The 15,363-nt window shown below is 47.7% G+C and overlaps 5 protein-coding genes and 1 non-coding gene across 6 annotated transcripts; 4 read left to right on the top strand and 2 right to left on the bottom strand.

Moving 5' to 3' along the window:
- Positions 1 to 777: 777 nt before the first annotated feature.
- Positions 778 to 1,971, top strand: F4813DRAFT_24839 (uncharacterized protein). Its single transcript, XM_049240116.1, has 2 exons — positions 778 to 965; positions 1,021 to 1,971. Exon 2 carries the CDS (start codon positions 1,061 to 1,063, stop codon positions 1,883 to 1,885), a length of 825 nt encoding a protein of 274 aa, XP_049101170.1. The 5' UTR covers positions 778 to 965; positions 1,021 to 1,060; the 3' UTR covers positions 1,886 to 1,971.
- Positions 1,972 to 2,539: 568 nt separating this feature from the next.
- On the top strand, positions 2,540 to 6,707 carry F4813DRAFT_24806 (TBC-domain-containing protein). The gene is made up of 2 exons (XM_049240108.1): positions 2,540 to 5,710; positions 5,875 to 6,707. The coding sequence occupies exons 1-2, from the start codon at positions 2,652 to 2,654 to the stop codon at positions 5,969 to 5,971; spliced, it is 3,156 nt and encodes a 1,051-aa protein (XP_049101169.1). The 5' UTR covers positions 2,540 to 2,651; the 3' UTR covers positions 5,972 to 6,707.
- Positions 6,708 to 6,724: 17 nt separating this feature from the next.
- F4813DRAFT_t55 lies at positions 6,725 to 6,819 on the bottom strand. The gene has a single exon. It is a non-coding gene; the product is annotated as a tRNA-Glu (tRNA).
- A 777-nt stretch (positions 6,820 to 7,596) lies between these two features.
- F4813DRAFT_24784 (WD40 repeat-like protein) lies at positions 7,597 to 10,627 on the bottom strand. Its single transcript, XM_049240106.1, has 4 exons — positions 10,304 to 10,627; positions 9,948 to 10,235; positions 8,058 to 9,893; positions 7,597 to 8,008 (listed from the first exon to the last, which is right to left on the bottom strand). The coding sequence occupies exons 1-4, from the start codon at positions 10,455 to 10,457 to the stop codon at positions 7,749 to 7,751; spliced, it is 2,538 nt and encodes an 845-aa protein (XP_049101168.1). The 5' UTR covers positions 10,458 to 10,627; the 3' UTR covers positions 7,597 to 7,748.
- Positions 10,628 to 11,024: 397 nt separating this feature from the next.
- On the top strand, positions 11,025 to 11,572 carry F4813DRAFT_354151 (uncharacterized protein). Its single transcript, XM_049242725.1, has one exon. It carries the CDS (start codon positions 11,191 to 11,193, stop codon positions 11,446 to 11,448), a length of 258 nt encoding a protein of 85 aa, XP_049101167.1. The 5' UTR covers positions 11,025 to 11,190; the 3' UTR covers positions 11,449 to 11,572.
- Positions 11,573 to 12,013: 441 nt separating this feature from the next.
- F4813DRAFT_354150 (HotDog domain-containing protein) lies at positions 12,014 to 13,362 on the top strand. Its single transcript, XM_049242724.1, has 2 exons — positions 12,014 to 12,363; positions 12,576 to 13,362. The coding sequence occupies exons 1-2, from the start codon at positions 12,229 to 12,231 to the stop codon at positions 12,996 to 12,998; spliced, it is 558 nt and encodes a 185-aa protein (XP_049101166.1). The 5' UTR covers positions 12,014 to 12,228; the 3' UTR covers positions 12,999 to 13,362.
- The last annotated feature ends 2,001 nt before the right edge of the window (positions 13,363 to 15,363 follow it).

Raw genomic sequence — 15,363 nt, 5'->3', positions numbered from 1 at the left:
CGAAGAAGTTCAGGAACATGGTTACCCTGCGACCCAAAGAGAACGAGAACAGGTTAGCTGTGATGAGGCTAGCCATGGTGAGGTTTACGTTCGAGGGAAAGATGAGAAATCCGAAGGCATTATGCAAAGTCTACAAAAGGTTGAAGAGCAGCAAGAGAATGAGCCTCTAGAGAGCTACCAAAAAGTCGACCACGAGACCAAACTACCGGACCAGGGAGGGGAGGATGAGCCTACCTCGACTACCTACGTTACGAACAAGAGCACGCCAGGAAATATAGAAGAAACAGCAGAGGTAATTATGGGGAAGAGTCTAGAATCTAGAAAGGGTGCGGACGATGCTAAGAATTTATCTAACGACGCACACAACCAATTCGAGCATCAACAAATACCCGTCTCTCAACTACTATCATCACCGGCACGCTTTGAATTTAGAAAGCAGACGTCGTCTCCTGGATTTATACGGCAGCTTGATAAAGGACCTGACTTACTCCCACCTCTTCCTGTGCTTCAGTACAATGGCCAACCTCAGCAGCAAAGACTTACAATAGGCTCTTCCCAAATCAAGCCTTCTCAGCCATCGCTTATCTCCCAACAACCAGTTCGGTATAAAACACCCGAAACACCTCCAGGGTCTCAATTTCAAATGTCTCGACCACCGGAGGCATCTCAAACCTCTCCAACTTTACTAAACCTCCTTAGAGGATCAATTTCCAAAGGAGAAGTGGAGAAAGCATCGCCGAGAACCACGACTGATCGACCGTTCGAGGCTGATACTCAACGGCACTCTTTCGAAGTAAAGTACCATCAGCCTTCACAGCCTCAGTACTATAATGAACCCATGCAGATGAATAGAAATGGCGGGAACGCCTAGTTTGGCCCGCCAATTGAACCATCTGCGCCCATGCCTCAATGGCCTCAATTTTCACCAAATCCACTGAATCATAATATAGATAAAACGGATATATGTCATAGGCAAGATGTCCCGTTAGAATCACTACCGAGAACGGCGGGACAATTGAGCTCACAGCTGCCACAAATTCCCTACTACAACCAACAGAACATGACTAACGGGTATAGCCAACGCTACCCAGCCGAGCAGACACAGCAGCCGTTGGCACGATCTTCGTATTGCCCCACATCGGGAGATGAGTATCAAGAAGCGTCTCGATCCCCGGGTTCAACAAGTTGCCAACATTGGAGTAGTGAAGCAGAACCATCTACTAGTTCTAGATCAGAACCACAACCGACGATAAGATATCCTCACGTAATTACGAGAGGACAGGGACATGAGATCATATGGACTGATAGACAACCGAACTGGCAACCGAATGGGCAATCGAATGGGCAACCGAACAAAAAGCCGAATGGAGAGGGGAACGGAGAATCAAACCAACAGTGCAATGGGAGGGCGGACTGGCACGGGAGTCGACACGAGAACGGGCGAATGAACGAGCAAGTGAATGGATGGACACAGGCAAACCAGCCAGGGCACAGTAGCCGGCAGAGGGCCTATGCCGACCGAGATTCCTCGACTAATAGCCAGGGAAATAGGGACATGGCTAGATGCGGGTGTACTCGCAGGTGCACTGCCGGATGCCCTCGCGGTCGATACAGCCCTGCGAACTCTCGACATACAAACCGTGAATATGATGGGCGGGATAGGCGGGATAGGCGGGATAGGCGGGATAGGCGGGATAGGCGAGACAGGCGAGACAGGCGAGATGAATCTGATCCTGGGTTAACACGACATGAGCTTGACTACATGGCTTGGGAACTGGGTGTTATCGGTCGACGGATGCAAACCATCGGGACTCGGTTGCCTCGGTTGCGACCTAGTCCAACAAGAAGGATTCATGGTTCGGAGTCTGAGCATGAGGGATGCTAGAAAGTTGAATCATAGCGGGTGTTGGTATTACTAAGATTCTACAAGTATATCAGCGTAGGAATGATACAAGTTTTTTTCTTCAAGACACAGGATATTTAGGAACAAGTGCGTAGTGTTGAAAGGAAAAGGGGGAATACCCCCCCTTTTTAGTTATGCCTTTTTAGTTATGCGTCTAAGGGAGGATTGAGTAATTGTAACAAACGGAGCAGTCCCGGCTAATCATCGGGATTGGGAGAAGAGGGACGCGCGATGCAAGTAATAATAAATACCTAAAATATGGAGACGAACGAGTAAGTGGAATGACAGAAGGTACCAACCGTACCAATATCAACATGTAACAAAAGCAAAGATGACGGGATGGAATTCATAATAATACGTACCTCTTAACGTACCTACCTAATATAATAATATTAAATGCCAGACATGCAGACATACCACCTGCATTGTCTCCATACATAAGTCTCCATATCGCCTGCCTAGATAACTTAAGTAGATATACATATTCCTTATATGGTGACATTCTTGGACCAATGTTACATTAATGTATGTACATAGTCAAACCATAACCCATACAACCATATTTCGTATCATCACGGATACATCATCGCCCTCGCTTTTTCAAATTTCTACCTAACCTTGCCAACTCACAACTCTCACAACTCCATGTCCGAGCGCTAATAAGAAAAACATAACAGGGTGCATAAGCTAGAGAGACAAGGCCGACAGGCAAGTCATCGAGCTCGACCATGATTCCTAGGAAGTCAACATGGATCCCGAGTCAAATGCGCCCCTGGAGCGATCGACGTCACAACTCTCTGCAGCCTCAGCCTCGGCAAAGATGTCCCGAAGCCACTCGGCACGCGCAAAGTCGAAACCAAGGAAGTTGATCTCACAGCCTTCTAGTTCAGCATCATCTATCGCCGCCTCTGACAAGTCTCTTACCTCCTTCCCCTCATTTTCTCCCCAATCCCCGCGCGACGAGCCGTCATTCACCATCCTCGAGTCGAATGCTTCTACCGTAAATGTCGACAGGAAAGCCCTCGTGGCTCCGATTAGGACATCGATGGTTGAAAGTTTGACTTTAGCCGAGGCCCAGAGGACGGCGCGCGATGCGCTATTCGATGATGCTCCTATAACAGCATATAAGATACCCGGTGCGCTTCATCATGCTAGCGATGACCATATACAACATCTTATCGCGAAGCACGGGGCTATTAACCTCGTGCGCCAGGTCGCCGAGGACCTTGCATATCGCGACATGGAAATCTCCCGACTAAGAAGGAGAGCTGATGAAAGAGAAAGAGCACTTAGGAAAATAATACGTGGGTGTGGATTGTCAAGCCTAGATCTCGAGACAAAGCTCCGGTTGGTAGAGACAGAGCTTCAGGCGCAGGAAAAGATTAAATATGCTACAAATGGGGATGTTTCTGGCATGATGAACGACGCGATGCACGATTCAATGTCCTACAAAGCGCTGGGGATAACAGATATAGACGATAGTACGGTTAGAGCTAACACCCTATCTGCTCCTAGGGACAGCAACACGGTTAGTAAAGGCACGATGAAGGCATGGAAGGAATATCTATGGGGCGGCGGAAGTAGAAAGGCCAGCAGAGCAGCTAGTATTAACGAAGAGGGCGCAAAAACCGCCATTCGTGCATCAACACCAGGAGACCGCCGCCCTCCTATCCAGGAAGACCTCTTCACCCCGCCGGATGCCGAGTCTGCGCAAAGCTCAAGCCGTGCTTCTAGCATCTACTCAGCGCATACGAATAGAAAACCCTCATCATCTTTTGCTAGCATGGCTTTACAACTAGTGGCTGGGAAAGGCTCTTCGATCCGCGATTCTGAATCTACTAGAGGAAGATCAAATTCGGCGGGCCAGGGCGGTTCTGTGAGATCATCATCAAACGCTAGCACCAGGACGGGTGCCTCTAACAGAGCCGCATCTACACAAGGAGGCCCCAAAGCACTCATGTCGATGCGACGAGCAACTCCCAAACCTGGAAATCTGCAGTTATCCAGACCACGCGAAAGGTGGGAAAGCATAGGCGCAAACCCGGAAAGTCCGTCTGCAACGAGGTCAGATAACAATGGCCCGGTCGAGATGGATACTATATTTTCCCCTGAAGGTCAACCGCCGGCTTTATCGCAACTCTATAACAACTACAATAGCGGCGAGTACTTGATCGATCGCTTCGGCTTTATTTATGACCAACGTCGAAAGAGAAGACAGCGCGAAGCCGCCAAGGTCGCTTCACGCATGAAGAATGGACATGAGATGCTTTCTAGCGGAAGGTCTAACCTCTCGCCCAACCTACTTGATGACGACGCAAGTTCTAGCGGGGATACTAAGAGTGATGATCGTCCAGAGAGTCCGACTTCTATTGAGGGCCCTGTTGACCAAGGCAAGGCGAAACGATGGCAAGATTATCTTAAGATTGCTACCTTCCCTACGGAACTTTTATCGCATACGCCGTCTATAACAGCTCCGAACATAGAGGTGCTCGAAGGAAGTGGATCCAAATCTCCAGGACTAATCAACACAGACGACCGCGGATTCGTCCCGACCGCGACCACCACCACTGCGGCTCTTGATAGGGAAACGAGCCCAGCAAAATCAGAGGAAGAATCAGCTACGGCTACGCTAGTTCATGAGGATGTTGAGCCGGTTAAACTTCTACTAAAGCAGTTGAGTGACGTTCACGACACCCTGCAGAGAGAAAAGGCTGTGCGCTGGAATGAGTTTTTAAGAAAAGTACGTGCTGAGCGCCGACGTGAGGGCGAGGCTGCGGCTGCTACTGCGGCTGCCGCAGCTGAAGCTCGTTTCCAGACAGCTCCTGTTATGATTCCTGAAGCTAAGCTCACTGATGGTGAGACTATTGGTATCGCGGATCTTGGGATGAAGGGAAAAGTCGGGCGCGCTAAATGGAATGAATTCAGAAGCCTAGTGCTCGGCGGTATCCCCGTGGCAAACCGCCCCAAGATCTGGTCAGAATGCTCTGGTGCTCTCTCTAAACGAACCCCTGGCTACTACAGGGATCTTATCTCGCGACCTAGTGCACTTGATGATGAGGTTGTCATCTCGCAAATCGAAATGGACATCAACCGTACGCTTACCGACAACATATTCTTCCGTAAGGGGCCCGGTGTCACCAAGCTCAACGAAGTCCTCCGGGCATATGCTAGGCACAACCCCGAAGTAGGATACTGCCAAGGCATGAACCTAATCGCCGCGAACTTGCTGCTAATCATGCCATCTGCCGAGGATGCCTTCTGGGTATTCGTATCGATTATTGAACGTATCTTGCCGCAGGGATATTATGACCATAGCTTAATGGCTTCGCGCGCGGACCAGCACGTACTACGCCAGTATGTAAGCCAAGTCCTGCCAAAGCTGTCTCAACACCTCGATGCGCTAAGCATCGAGCTGGAGGCTTTGACGTTTCAATGGTTCCTAAGTGTCTTCACGGACTGCCTATCAGCCGAAGCGTTGTTCCGCGTATGGGATGTGGTACTATGCATCAACGATGGTAGCACGTTTCTGTTCCAAGTCGCGTTGGCGTTATTAAAACTCAATGAGCGCCAACTACTACAGTGCGATGCGCCTGCCGCAGTCTACACGTACATCAATCACCAAATGACCAACCACGCCATCAGCATCGACGGCCTAATCCAGGCCTCCGAGGGCTTGCGCCGCGTCGTTCGCCGCGAGGATGTTGAGGAACGCCGAAACAAGGCTATTGAGGCTGATAAGCAGATGGCACGGGAACGTGAGGAGCGTAATGCGAAACGTCGCGCTGAACAGAATTCGCAAAAGGGCACGTCGGTGCCTGCGCTCGTTGCCGAGTCTGGTGCCCCCACGGTCCCAAGTCTCGTGGTGCAGGCCGAGAGCGAAAGCAGTAGCGTGACTGGGTTGAATATCTTGGACGCGGTCGGGGAGGAGGCTGAAGAAGAAGAAGGCACTGGACCGGCACGGACACCGGCAGAGGAGGAAACGTCATTCGGGCTAGGATAAAGAGCACCGGAGATGGTGATGCTGAAATGGGGTTGAGAAAGTACAAGTACAACCCCGTAAAAGAATAAGACCAAAGAAGTGTCTTTTTCGGCGCAGAATAAATGGTAGGTAACTAGTCGGCTGGTGGACATGCGAGCATTATTATTACCCTAAACGGTTGGCGGCTTCTTGCGTTTGCCTGTTTTTTTCTCTTGTTTCTTTTGTCGTTCTCCCCGTTTTAGAGATTGGACCATGCTTGCATGCCATGATACCCCCTCTCGGTCGCACAAAGTCTTTATTTTTATTATTTTCCATTTCCTGTTATGAGCAGTTTAGTCGGGAGGATGAAGCAGTCGGACATAGCGGATAGATGTCACTTAGCCGCATGTAGAATGGGGGATGGACGAGAGGCCTGTCTCCACGAAGGTAGGCAGATTGGAGATAGTACCTAGTGCACGGGATGTGATGCCTTGCATACTATCCCTGCTGTCATGCGGCAAGGCTATATGAAGCGGAAGAAGGCGACGATGCGCGTGTAGGTGATGAGAATTATATCCGAGTGCGACAGAATGCCAGAGCTATTGGCACCGAACCGGAATTCAAGGACAGTTCATACTTACCGTTAGCCGGTTTTCTCTCAGGGTGCTCGCGTTTTTCGTCATTCCGTAAGACCGTAAGAATTAATTGATATCCAATAACTAAAGAGACCTACGCAAGATGCCACCGAAATCAAATGTACCTATTACATAAAAAAAATAAAAAAAAGTCTACCCATGAATATCCGATAAAGATATCAAATCAAAATGTACCTGGAAACAAATGAAATATTTGCAAAAATTAAACTCCGAATCGGGGAATCGAACCCCGGGCTTGACGGTACCTTCAAGGTCAGGAACCTTTTGAGAGCGTCAAATGTTAGCCACTACACCAATTCGGATTCATTGGATGACATTTACATCCGCTAATTTCCTATATATATATATATACTGGAAATAAGGTGCATGCTTAGCGCCTTATATGCTACGTAAAAATTCATTTACTACATACCTAGGTTACATACCTAGGTTACCTCTAGACACATGTAGTGCAGTTTCTAGTATGTATTTATATAAATAAACGACAGGTTTTTTTTGCCTTCTATTTATTGTAGAATTCTTTTCAACGTTACCTTAGTTACAAAAATTCCATTGGTGTAAATCATAGCCCTTCGTAGTGGTAACCCGAAAAGAACCATCAACTTCTTCACATAAGATGTAAGTACCAAGCAGAAATAGGGGTGGATTCTCATGCATCATGTCTTCATAGCTAGAATGCAACTCGATTCTCTTAATGTTTTTTTTTCTTTTTTGACAAAGTGCTGCGCTCCGCAAATAGTAGCGGCAATAGCAAGTGATGCTCATATCTACACGTTAAGAATTCATCCAGAACTCCGCGGCCTCCTTCTCCCATCGCTCCCTGTGCCAATCCTAGGCTCCGCTCCGTTCAACTCATCAATCACATCTCAACCAGACTACTTACTATCGATCCTAGGCATAGTGCTAAGAGGAGTAGGTCTGGAATAATCCTATGCTTGCTAGGCACAAACGCCGCGCCCCCATTATTCTGAAGTTTTGTAAACTTATTTTATACACGAGTCTTCCTAATCAGACTCAGATGTAGCCCCTTGCCATGCATGCATTAACCAGCTTCTCCAATGTTGTAGATGCGTCTTGTGTAATAGTCGAGAGCATCGCGATGAATTGGTCCGTCTAGAGTGAGATGTTCGTTCTGCCGAAGAATAGCTCCACCAACTCCTTAACCGAGTGGCATGTTATTACTAAAATTTCCCCTTGCATATTCTCTGTGAACACTTTTAAGTAGTACGCGTTACCGCGCAAAGACCTTGACGACTCCGTCTCCCCCGCCACTAACAACCCATCGACCGTCTTGGCTCCACACGACGGCGCATACGCCCTCTCCTCTCATAATTCGGTGGCTGGTAATCTCTTGGGTACAGGTTCGTTTTTCCAGAGACCAGAATCGAAGGCTTGCATCGTGGCCAGCAGATACGAGCTCGCGGCCGTCAGGACTGAGGGAAAGGGACGATATTGATGCTGGGTGGGCGAGCATGTTATATGTACATTGACCTTCAAAGAATTAGCGATATGCATACTTACGGTATCTCTAGAAACTCACCGCTATTGGCATCAAAGAACCTTATAAAGCGGTCTTCATGCCCTGATATAATAACACCCTCCACTCCGCTACCAGCTGTGCCCGTACCACCAGTTGGACCACTGGCATCGTCGTCGCCCAGGCCTGATCCAGAACTTTGATCGAGGCCTGCTGTGGTCGCGACGACGGCATTGACACTCGTGCCAATCGTATTGTCGTATGTTTCAAGGCTAACCATGGAGCCAATTTCTTCACCGGTTCGTGTATCGAACACGATAATAGCAGCGTCTGAATAACTAACTACAAATGCCTCCCCACTAGCTGATAACGGAGTAATGCACGTCGGTGACGCCCGGGATCCGTTAGAGCGGCGGATGTCATGTATTAGTGTATGATGGAACGGTGAACTCGATGCCATGTTTGGTTGAGGTGAGCTTGGGAACTGAGATCCGGAGCTCATAGAGTTACCTCTGACTCGACCGCTTCCGGTGCTCCGTCTTGGCGGACCCGGTTGAGGTGAGGTGAGTTGTGGCGGTGCACTGACGGCCCAGATCTTCACAGCGCCGTCGGCTGCTCCAGAGGCGACCAGGATACGGTCCGGGGTACCGTAAGGGTTTGATTGGCCAAAGACCGCGCCGAGGGTCGCAGGAAGTACGCATATGGCCCAAACAGCGTCGCTGTGACCGTCGAGCGTCGCCTTCGGATCTACCCTACCCCGTTCCCACACTCTGATAGTCGCATCTTGCCCACCGGAGAATATCCATCCATCACCTTGGGCACGGCCGCCGGTCGAAAAATTAGGAGAAGGAGACCAAGACGTTAATGATAACACAGCGCCAGTATGTCCACGATGGGTGAAGTCAGCTGGCACATCGAGGTCAGATGACAAAGTCCCGATATGGCTTGGATTCTCACGCGGAATGTGGAATCGCTTGATCAGCCCGTCGTCGCCTGCTGTGCAGATTTCTGGCTCTCCGGGACTTCCACCCCCGGAAAATATTACGGTTCGGACGGTATTAAGATGGCCACGCAATCCATATCGCAACTTAAAACTGCCACTCTCTGATTTCTGTGCAACACCATTCAGAGAGAGCTCCTGCTCCGCGCTTTTCCTGCGAGACATGGACGTCTTCCGCCTATGAGAATTAGGGCCACGATTAGGAGATTGCGGTACACTGTCAGCGTTGGGAAACGCGTCCGTGTCCGGACGGTGCGTAAGAGGTTGTAATTGCTGCGCCGCAGCCGGATCGGGGAAGGCTCCTTCGCCAAAATCCCAACCATCCCCATCAACTGGTGCTCGCTTCTCTAGTGTACTTTCACCAAAATCAGAGCGCGGAGGCTCATTAAGATGATTTGGCTTTGCGTTTGGATCTTCTTGCATACGAGCACCCGGTTGGTTGGAGGCCGGCCACTCGCCAGGGTGCGAGTACATCGGGGCGGCACCCTCCCCTGACCGAATCATAGGGGCAGATTGCAAATTCGGGTTCTCTGAGGTTGGCAAGTTAACGTTATGCGACATTCTCTGACTATGATGATTATTCGTATTTACAGCACCCTGGCGGGGCGCCGGGTCCCTCGCATGGTTCTGACTAAGTCTCAACGCCTGGAAAGCTGTGTCGAGCGGTTGTTGAGAGAGAGGTAATCCAAAGTCTCCTTCTCTCAAGTCATCCATCATGGGCAAGGGCGGAGACTCTCGAGGAGGCATAGGATTAGCGGGCGAAACCATTAGGTAGGTGAATTCGGCTTGGCACTGGTCCAAGAAGACCCTAAGGTTGTCGCGCTCCTCGTCCTCCTGTACACGCTCGCCAACAAGACCCTCCAAGCCGGCTACCGACTCTTTCGATCTCTCGTCCGATGCTAGAAATGAAGTCAATACTACACACTCGTATAGTTTTCCGTCTTGACACGTACATTTGAGCTTCTCCTGTATCAAGGCAGCCCTATCAATCTTCTGAGGTTGCTTCACAGAGTGATCTGTGGCGGAAGCGGCAGAAGAAAGCTTCAGCTTCGCAGCCTGGTCTTTAACCTTCTTCTCCAGGATAGTGACATATCTTTTTAATGCCTTTTGCGTAGCGTCTGCTCTCCTAGCAGAACCTTCGAGGGCGGCTATTCTACCCTTCATCTCCTGACGTTCGATCTCCCAGGCGTTTCTATCTCGCTCGTGTCGATGCCACTCGGTTTGAAGGAAGCGCATAACACCTATTCGTCGAGCGCATGTAAGTTAGCCAAGAAGAAACTAAAATACAGATCGGATAAGTCAAATATACCTTGTAATGTGTACTCGGTAGCATGTGGCTGATTTGACGGATTGCCGGGTAATCCTCCGCCAGATAATTCCTGGCCGCCGCCGAGACCACCGGCGCCCGGCATACCGGACCCATTCCCACCATTTCCCATAGCGGAGACCTGTTGCCAACTCATCGAGAGTTGAATTTCCGGCTTATTAGATTGACGGTGTTCAGCCCTCACAACCGTCTTCACCGTTTAGTTTGAGGTCGACTTCTCAACATGCGCATTTGCGTTGCAAGTGCCCTCTACGAAATACGACTTTATGTCGAAGAGGGAGGAAGATGCGACGGTGGGGAAATCAATTGGCCCAACGTCTCATGAGTAGAACGGAGCAGATCGTTAGGGTGATAGATTTCGGTACGTTTCTCGTTCGCGAAATATTGAATATTCGAATAAAGTCGCGGCTGTAGAAGAAAGGAGCTCTCGTTCGTGGGGGTTTAGAAGAAGAAAAAAAGAATTAAACAGGGCTAGTAATGAGCGAAGAGAATCGAGATAATACAGATTGTTTGACCCGAAATAAATGCGTCGCAGTGCAGTATAGTGAACTACTGTGCGATGCGATTTCGTTGCGTGCCGTAACGCGTGATGGGAATATCCCGACGTTATGTTATCGTCAGTCTAAATGGCAAAAGTTGAGAATTCCGAGACGTGATGGATTTGGAAAGCTGTCAAGGTCGATTTGCTGGCCTGCGAAGAGGACAGTACGTACTTCTGGCATACTCTTGGTACGTATTCCCCAAAACTTGTGCCAGATTAGGTCATTGCCGCCCCGAGCCACTTCTATCCTGGCCAATCAAGTAACTGCCACACAAGGCGAGGTCAAAACTTCCCCTGAAAGCTGTGTTTGCAACTGTGTTTATCTGTGATGTTTAAGCTCGGACCACCATGGCACCTAAGCCCCTTGTTATGGAATGGGGCATTATGTAAGCCGCCATGCTGCACGACAGACGTTGCAGCTAGCTACATCATCGTCGATCATCCCGTAGTAGCTCGGGCAAGGCTTTCTCTATCAGATTTCGAGCAGGTACAGTACAATACCAATAATATACCGCTTCCTTTATTTCCAGTCACTCGTTTTCTAGCGACTTTAGATTTTTTCATATCCAATTCAACCTACATTTAGCTTATGGCTATTATTTCCTGTCACGCTTTTTTATCACCAGAAAGCAGGCATACGTAGCTGATTGCCACTCGAGTAACAAGAACAGCGGGAAGCGCACCGAAGTTATTTTGAATATACGGGCGGGCTAGGAGGTCTGCTGTTGCATCCTTTGAACATTGCCGCTGTTCGAATATATAGGTAGGTACCTAGGTAAGCAAGGTAGAAGATGACGTGGGGTTAGTTTTCTCGAATAAAAGCGAAGACTATTCTGGCAATGCTTCGTCGTGTTCTAACATTAAAATACTCGGAAATTATTACGATTGATGTACCATAGGCTTATACAAAATTAAAGTAAATTCTGTGTTGACGTTTCATTGACCACTAAGATCCTGTAGTTGAGCTAAGCAATAAACTTATAGCAGCGGGGGAATCTGGTAACTATAAGTGATAGTAACTTACAACTACAATTCCAATAAAATAGCTAACCTAGATAACTACCTAACCTAGTATTAAAAATAAGTTTATAACAAGTTATTATTATATAGATGTTTTATACACTTTTACTTTGTTCCTCGGTTGCGATGTAGTTTAATTACATGTTCAATTACATGTTCAATTACATGTTCAAGATGATTCGGTTACATAGACTTCTAACCGTGGCCCATCTATTTATTTTGGCTAGTTCCGGTCTTATTTACCGAGGCGATAAGCAACCAGCCTTCAGCTCATCAACACATACCTAGTTGAGATCCTTTGACTAACAACTCTTCTCAAAGTTCACCTCCTTTTCCATTCTAAATAATGTCTAAGTTTCCAATTGGTAAAGATGCGCCTAGGGGGTTAACTATGTTAGAATCATTAAAACCGCTTGTCGGCATCGAGAAGGTTGAGGCGTATTTGAAATTGGCCTCAGAATCCCAAGACCCGAAGAATCATGTAAGCTCATCCCCGCCTTCGCGTCGATGCGTATTTACCTATGAAATATTTCGTATCAACTATGTCGTGCGCTATGCTATTGGTATCTAGGCAGTTGTATATTCTTGTTCGATACAAGGGGTATACTCGTGAGATGAGGTGGACGAATGAGAATTCAAGGAGTTGATGATTTACATCGAACACCCAAGTACCATATACTAACTGTACTTTAGGAATGGATGACAGCTATAACGCCTTACTTGTCTATTGTTTCGCACTCGTCCTCTCCGCCGCATCCTAGTATCACTTTCCGGTTTACTGTGCAGCCTATCCATAGCAACGGTCTCGGTAATCTACACGGCGGATGCGCATCTACTATTTTTGATGCATGCACTACGCTGCCGCTGCATCTTATTTCGAAGCCCGGCTTTTGGCAGTATACGGGCGTCAGCCGCACGCTCAATGTTACGTACCTACGACCAGTTCCAGTTGGTACCGTCGTCGATATCAAGTGCGACATCTTGCACGCCGGTCGCAATTTATGCGCTCTAAGAGGGGAGATGAGGACCGTAACCAAAGACGGCCGGGAAGGGCCCTTGTTGGTTGTTTGTGAGCACGGAAAAGCCAGCACAGATCCGCCGGTCGGGAAGTTGTAGATAGAGGTTGTCTGTCGTTTGCCTCTGATGAATGTAGCAGGAGGGGCGGTATGGCTGGCAGGATTTATGTCAAGGGATAGCTTTAAGACCTCTGGCAGAAATGTAAAAGACTTGGCATACGCGTCACAGCAGTTCGGAAATCTTCATTACTCCTAATCTGTTCTTTGGTCTACCATAGGGGTAATGCGGTGTGACGAGTTACTGTGTTGTTTAAGACATGAGGCAACTTCGCTTCGAGCTTACCGACGCACGGTTTTTATCGATAGGTAGGTTGCCTACTTTTTTTATCCCTAATTAATGCAGTGTTATCTATAAGTCCTGGCGAATAGAGCAGCACGAATCTAGCGTCATTGTCATTCGAGGCCCAAGTTTACTTGGAAAAGGCGAAGCTAGAGAACAGCAAGAATAACCCGCCTAAACCCCATTCTACTAAATAATTCAAAGAAATAGCAATAATCTATTACCTTTTATAACTAGGTAGGTACCTAACCTAGGCACTTTAATAATATGTAATTTATTTGTCCTCCTAGGTACATATATACTACTACCCTTGTGCTATTTCCGCTTATAGTATTGCGAACTAAAATACGTACATAGGTACCTAGGTACCTAGTGGTATGAGATACACAAGGTACTGCACGGGCAAACATGCAAGTTGAATTTGGGGTGCCGAGTTCGCACTTCGTCAGATACCTAGGTAGGTGTGTGATGCACGAGAGCCGCATCATGGGCCACAGATGACTATGTATGGGCATGACATGCGCCTTTTGCCGTCTGGAGTGGGTAGACATTCGCCAAGAAATGGAAAAAAAATATCACCCCACTAATCCCGAATTCCTATATGTATTCATCAACTAGGTACCCAGCCTCAGGTGCCTAACCCAATAACCTAGAAGGCGAGATAACGGCCTTATACTTGACCTAATATAGCATCGCGGATGGTATACGTGGTAGTTTTATACGTTCATGCCGGAGCTGAATTTTGCATCTAAGTATCATGTATATACGTTAACATATTAGAATAGTTCCATTATTAAAGGTTTGGTGTTTAATTGCTATCAAGTATTAGCCCTTAATATAGGCTTCATAATAATATAACACAAATAATGTTGGGATAACGGTCATGTGGCCTCGTCACATGACCAGGGTTATGCCCACACACACCGCCCACGCGCAGCCCACGCGTTTGTACAATAGATATCTTTCCCCACTCGGGGGAACCCCTCCTCTCTTACCTTAATAATAACAACAACCAATCAGACCACAGTTTTCGTTTATATTTCCATCGTACTACGTAATACAAAGTAACTCCAACAAATAAGGTTTAATAAAAGCTTCCTCTTATGATGCCGAAGATTTTATAAGAGACGGTTTCTTATCTTGGTTAAGTTCGTGAATGAAATAATCTTATATGTTGTAGAATGATGTATACCGACGTAACCAATCCAAGTAATCGTCGGCTGGTAAATTTATGAAAGGTTCTGTTTCTTCTTCCGTATCCCCCAGCGTAGCAATACTCCCACAGTGCATACTACACCGTAAACTTCTTTGGATATAAGTAATTTGATTGGCTTAAAGACTTAAATAATAGCCTCTGATTGGATACACTCCCGAAAAACGTTTACTGTGTCGCACTCTCGTACTTGACGACATGGTTCGCGGACAATCAGATGGTCCGCAGAAGGAAAGGAGCAGGCTTCTTGGAGTAGGCTTCTTGGAGTAGGCTTCTTGGAGTAGGCTTCTTGGAGTATGTAGGTAATAATAACCTGCACGCATCTTTGGAGGAGATCTCGACAAGCTTTTATGGAACTAACACCGATGCTCGCGCCGCTCACCACGACATCCACGCATTGCTGGTTAGGAGCTGGGCGCTTTTGTACATAATATCCAGGATCGAATTCTATCATATCGGTCGGTCTTCTTTTATATAAATATGCTGTTCTCTCCGCCATTTACTCTTGCTAAAAACATGGCGGACAAGCAAGCCACTCTTGAACGAAAAGCAATCGGCCTTCCTAAAATCTTGTATAGTGATATTCCCACACTATTTTCCTGCACTCTTATCTTGTCCCCCGAATCTAAGCAACTATGGACAAGTCATCCCAACCGGCCGTCAATGGGTAAGCCGTATATTTTCATCCTCAATGGTCATACATAGCCCGCCCCCTCCTCCCAGTCGAAGACCTTATTGTCAAGTTAGTAACTATGACTGGTTATCATACCACCCATCGTCTTTCCTACGGATCGACGTCGCACTACAGCATAAAGCCTTTACTTCTTTCTCTCTTACTCTCACCCCGCCTCTAGTATAAGCCGACGCGGACTCTGACTGATGATATTTCCTTGATTTAGCTCTGCCAAATCA

Source organism: Daldinia decipiens (genome assembly GCF_022478715.1).
Source record: "Daldinia decipiens strain CBS 113046 unplaced genomic scaffold F4813scaffold_10, whole genome shotgun sequence".
In the NCBI taxonomy this organism is placed as follows: domain Eukaryota; kingdom Fungi; phylum Ascomycota; class Sordariomycetes; order Xylariales; family Hypoxylaceae; genus Daldinia; species Daldinia decipiens.
The sequence above is the reverse complement of the archived record's forward strand: the minus strand, read 5'-3'. Positions and strand labels throughout refer to the sequence as shown.

Excerpts from the sequence above, each read along its gene's own strand:
- F4813DRAFT_354151 (XM_049242725.1), top strand. The coding sequence starts at position 11,191 with ATGTTTAAGCTCGGACCACCATGGCACCTAAGCCCCTTGTTATGGAAT.
- F4813DRAFT_24839 (XM_049240116.1), top strand. The coding sequence starts at position 1,061 with ATGACTAACGGGTATAGCCAACGCTACCCAGCCGAGCAGACACAGCAG.
- F4813DRAFT_24784 (XM_049240106.1), bottom strand. The coding sequence starts at position 10,457 with ATGAGTTGGCAACAGGTCTCCGCTATGGGAAATGGTGGGAATGGGTCC. Across the intron at positions 10,236-10,303 it reads TACCGAGTACACATTACAAG|GTGTTATGCGCTTCCTTCAA; the intron begins GTATATTTGACT and ends CTCGACGAATAG. Across the intron at positions 9,894-9,947 it reads GATACAGGAGAAGCTCAAAT|CATCGGACGAGAGATCGAAA; the intron begins GTACGTGTCAAG and ends CTTCATTTCTAG.
- F4813DRAFT_24806 (XM_049240108.1), top strand. The coding sequence starts at position 2,652 with ATGGATCCCGAGTCAAATGCGCCCCTGGAGCGATCGACGTCACAACTC. Across the intron at positions 5,711-5,874 it reads CAGAATTCGCAAAAGGGCAC|AGGAGGAAACGTCATTCGGG; the intron begins GTCGGTGCCTGC and ends GGACACCGGCAG.
- F4813DRAFT_354150 (XM_049242724.1), top strand. The coding sequence starts at position 12,229 with ATGTCTAAGTTTCCAATTGGTAAAGATGCGCCTAGGGGGTTAACTATG. Across the intron at positions 12,364-12,575 it reads CCCAAGACCCGAAGAATCAT|GAATGGATGACAGCTATAAC; the intron begins GTAAGCTCATCC and ends ACTGTACTTTAG.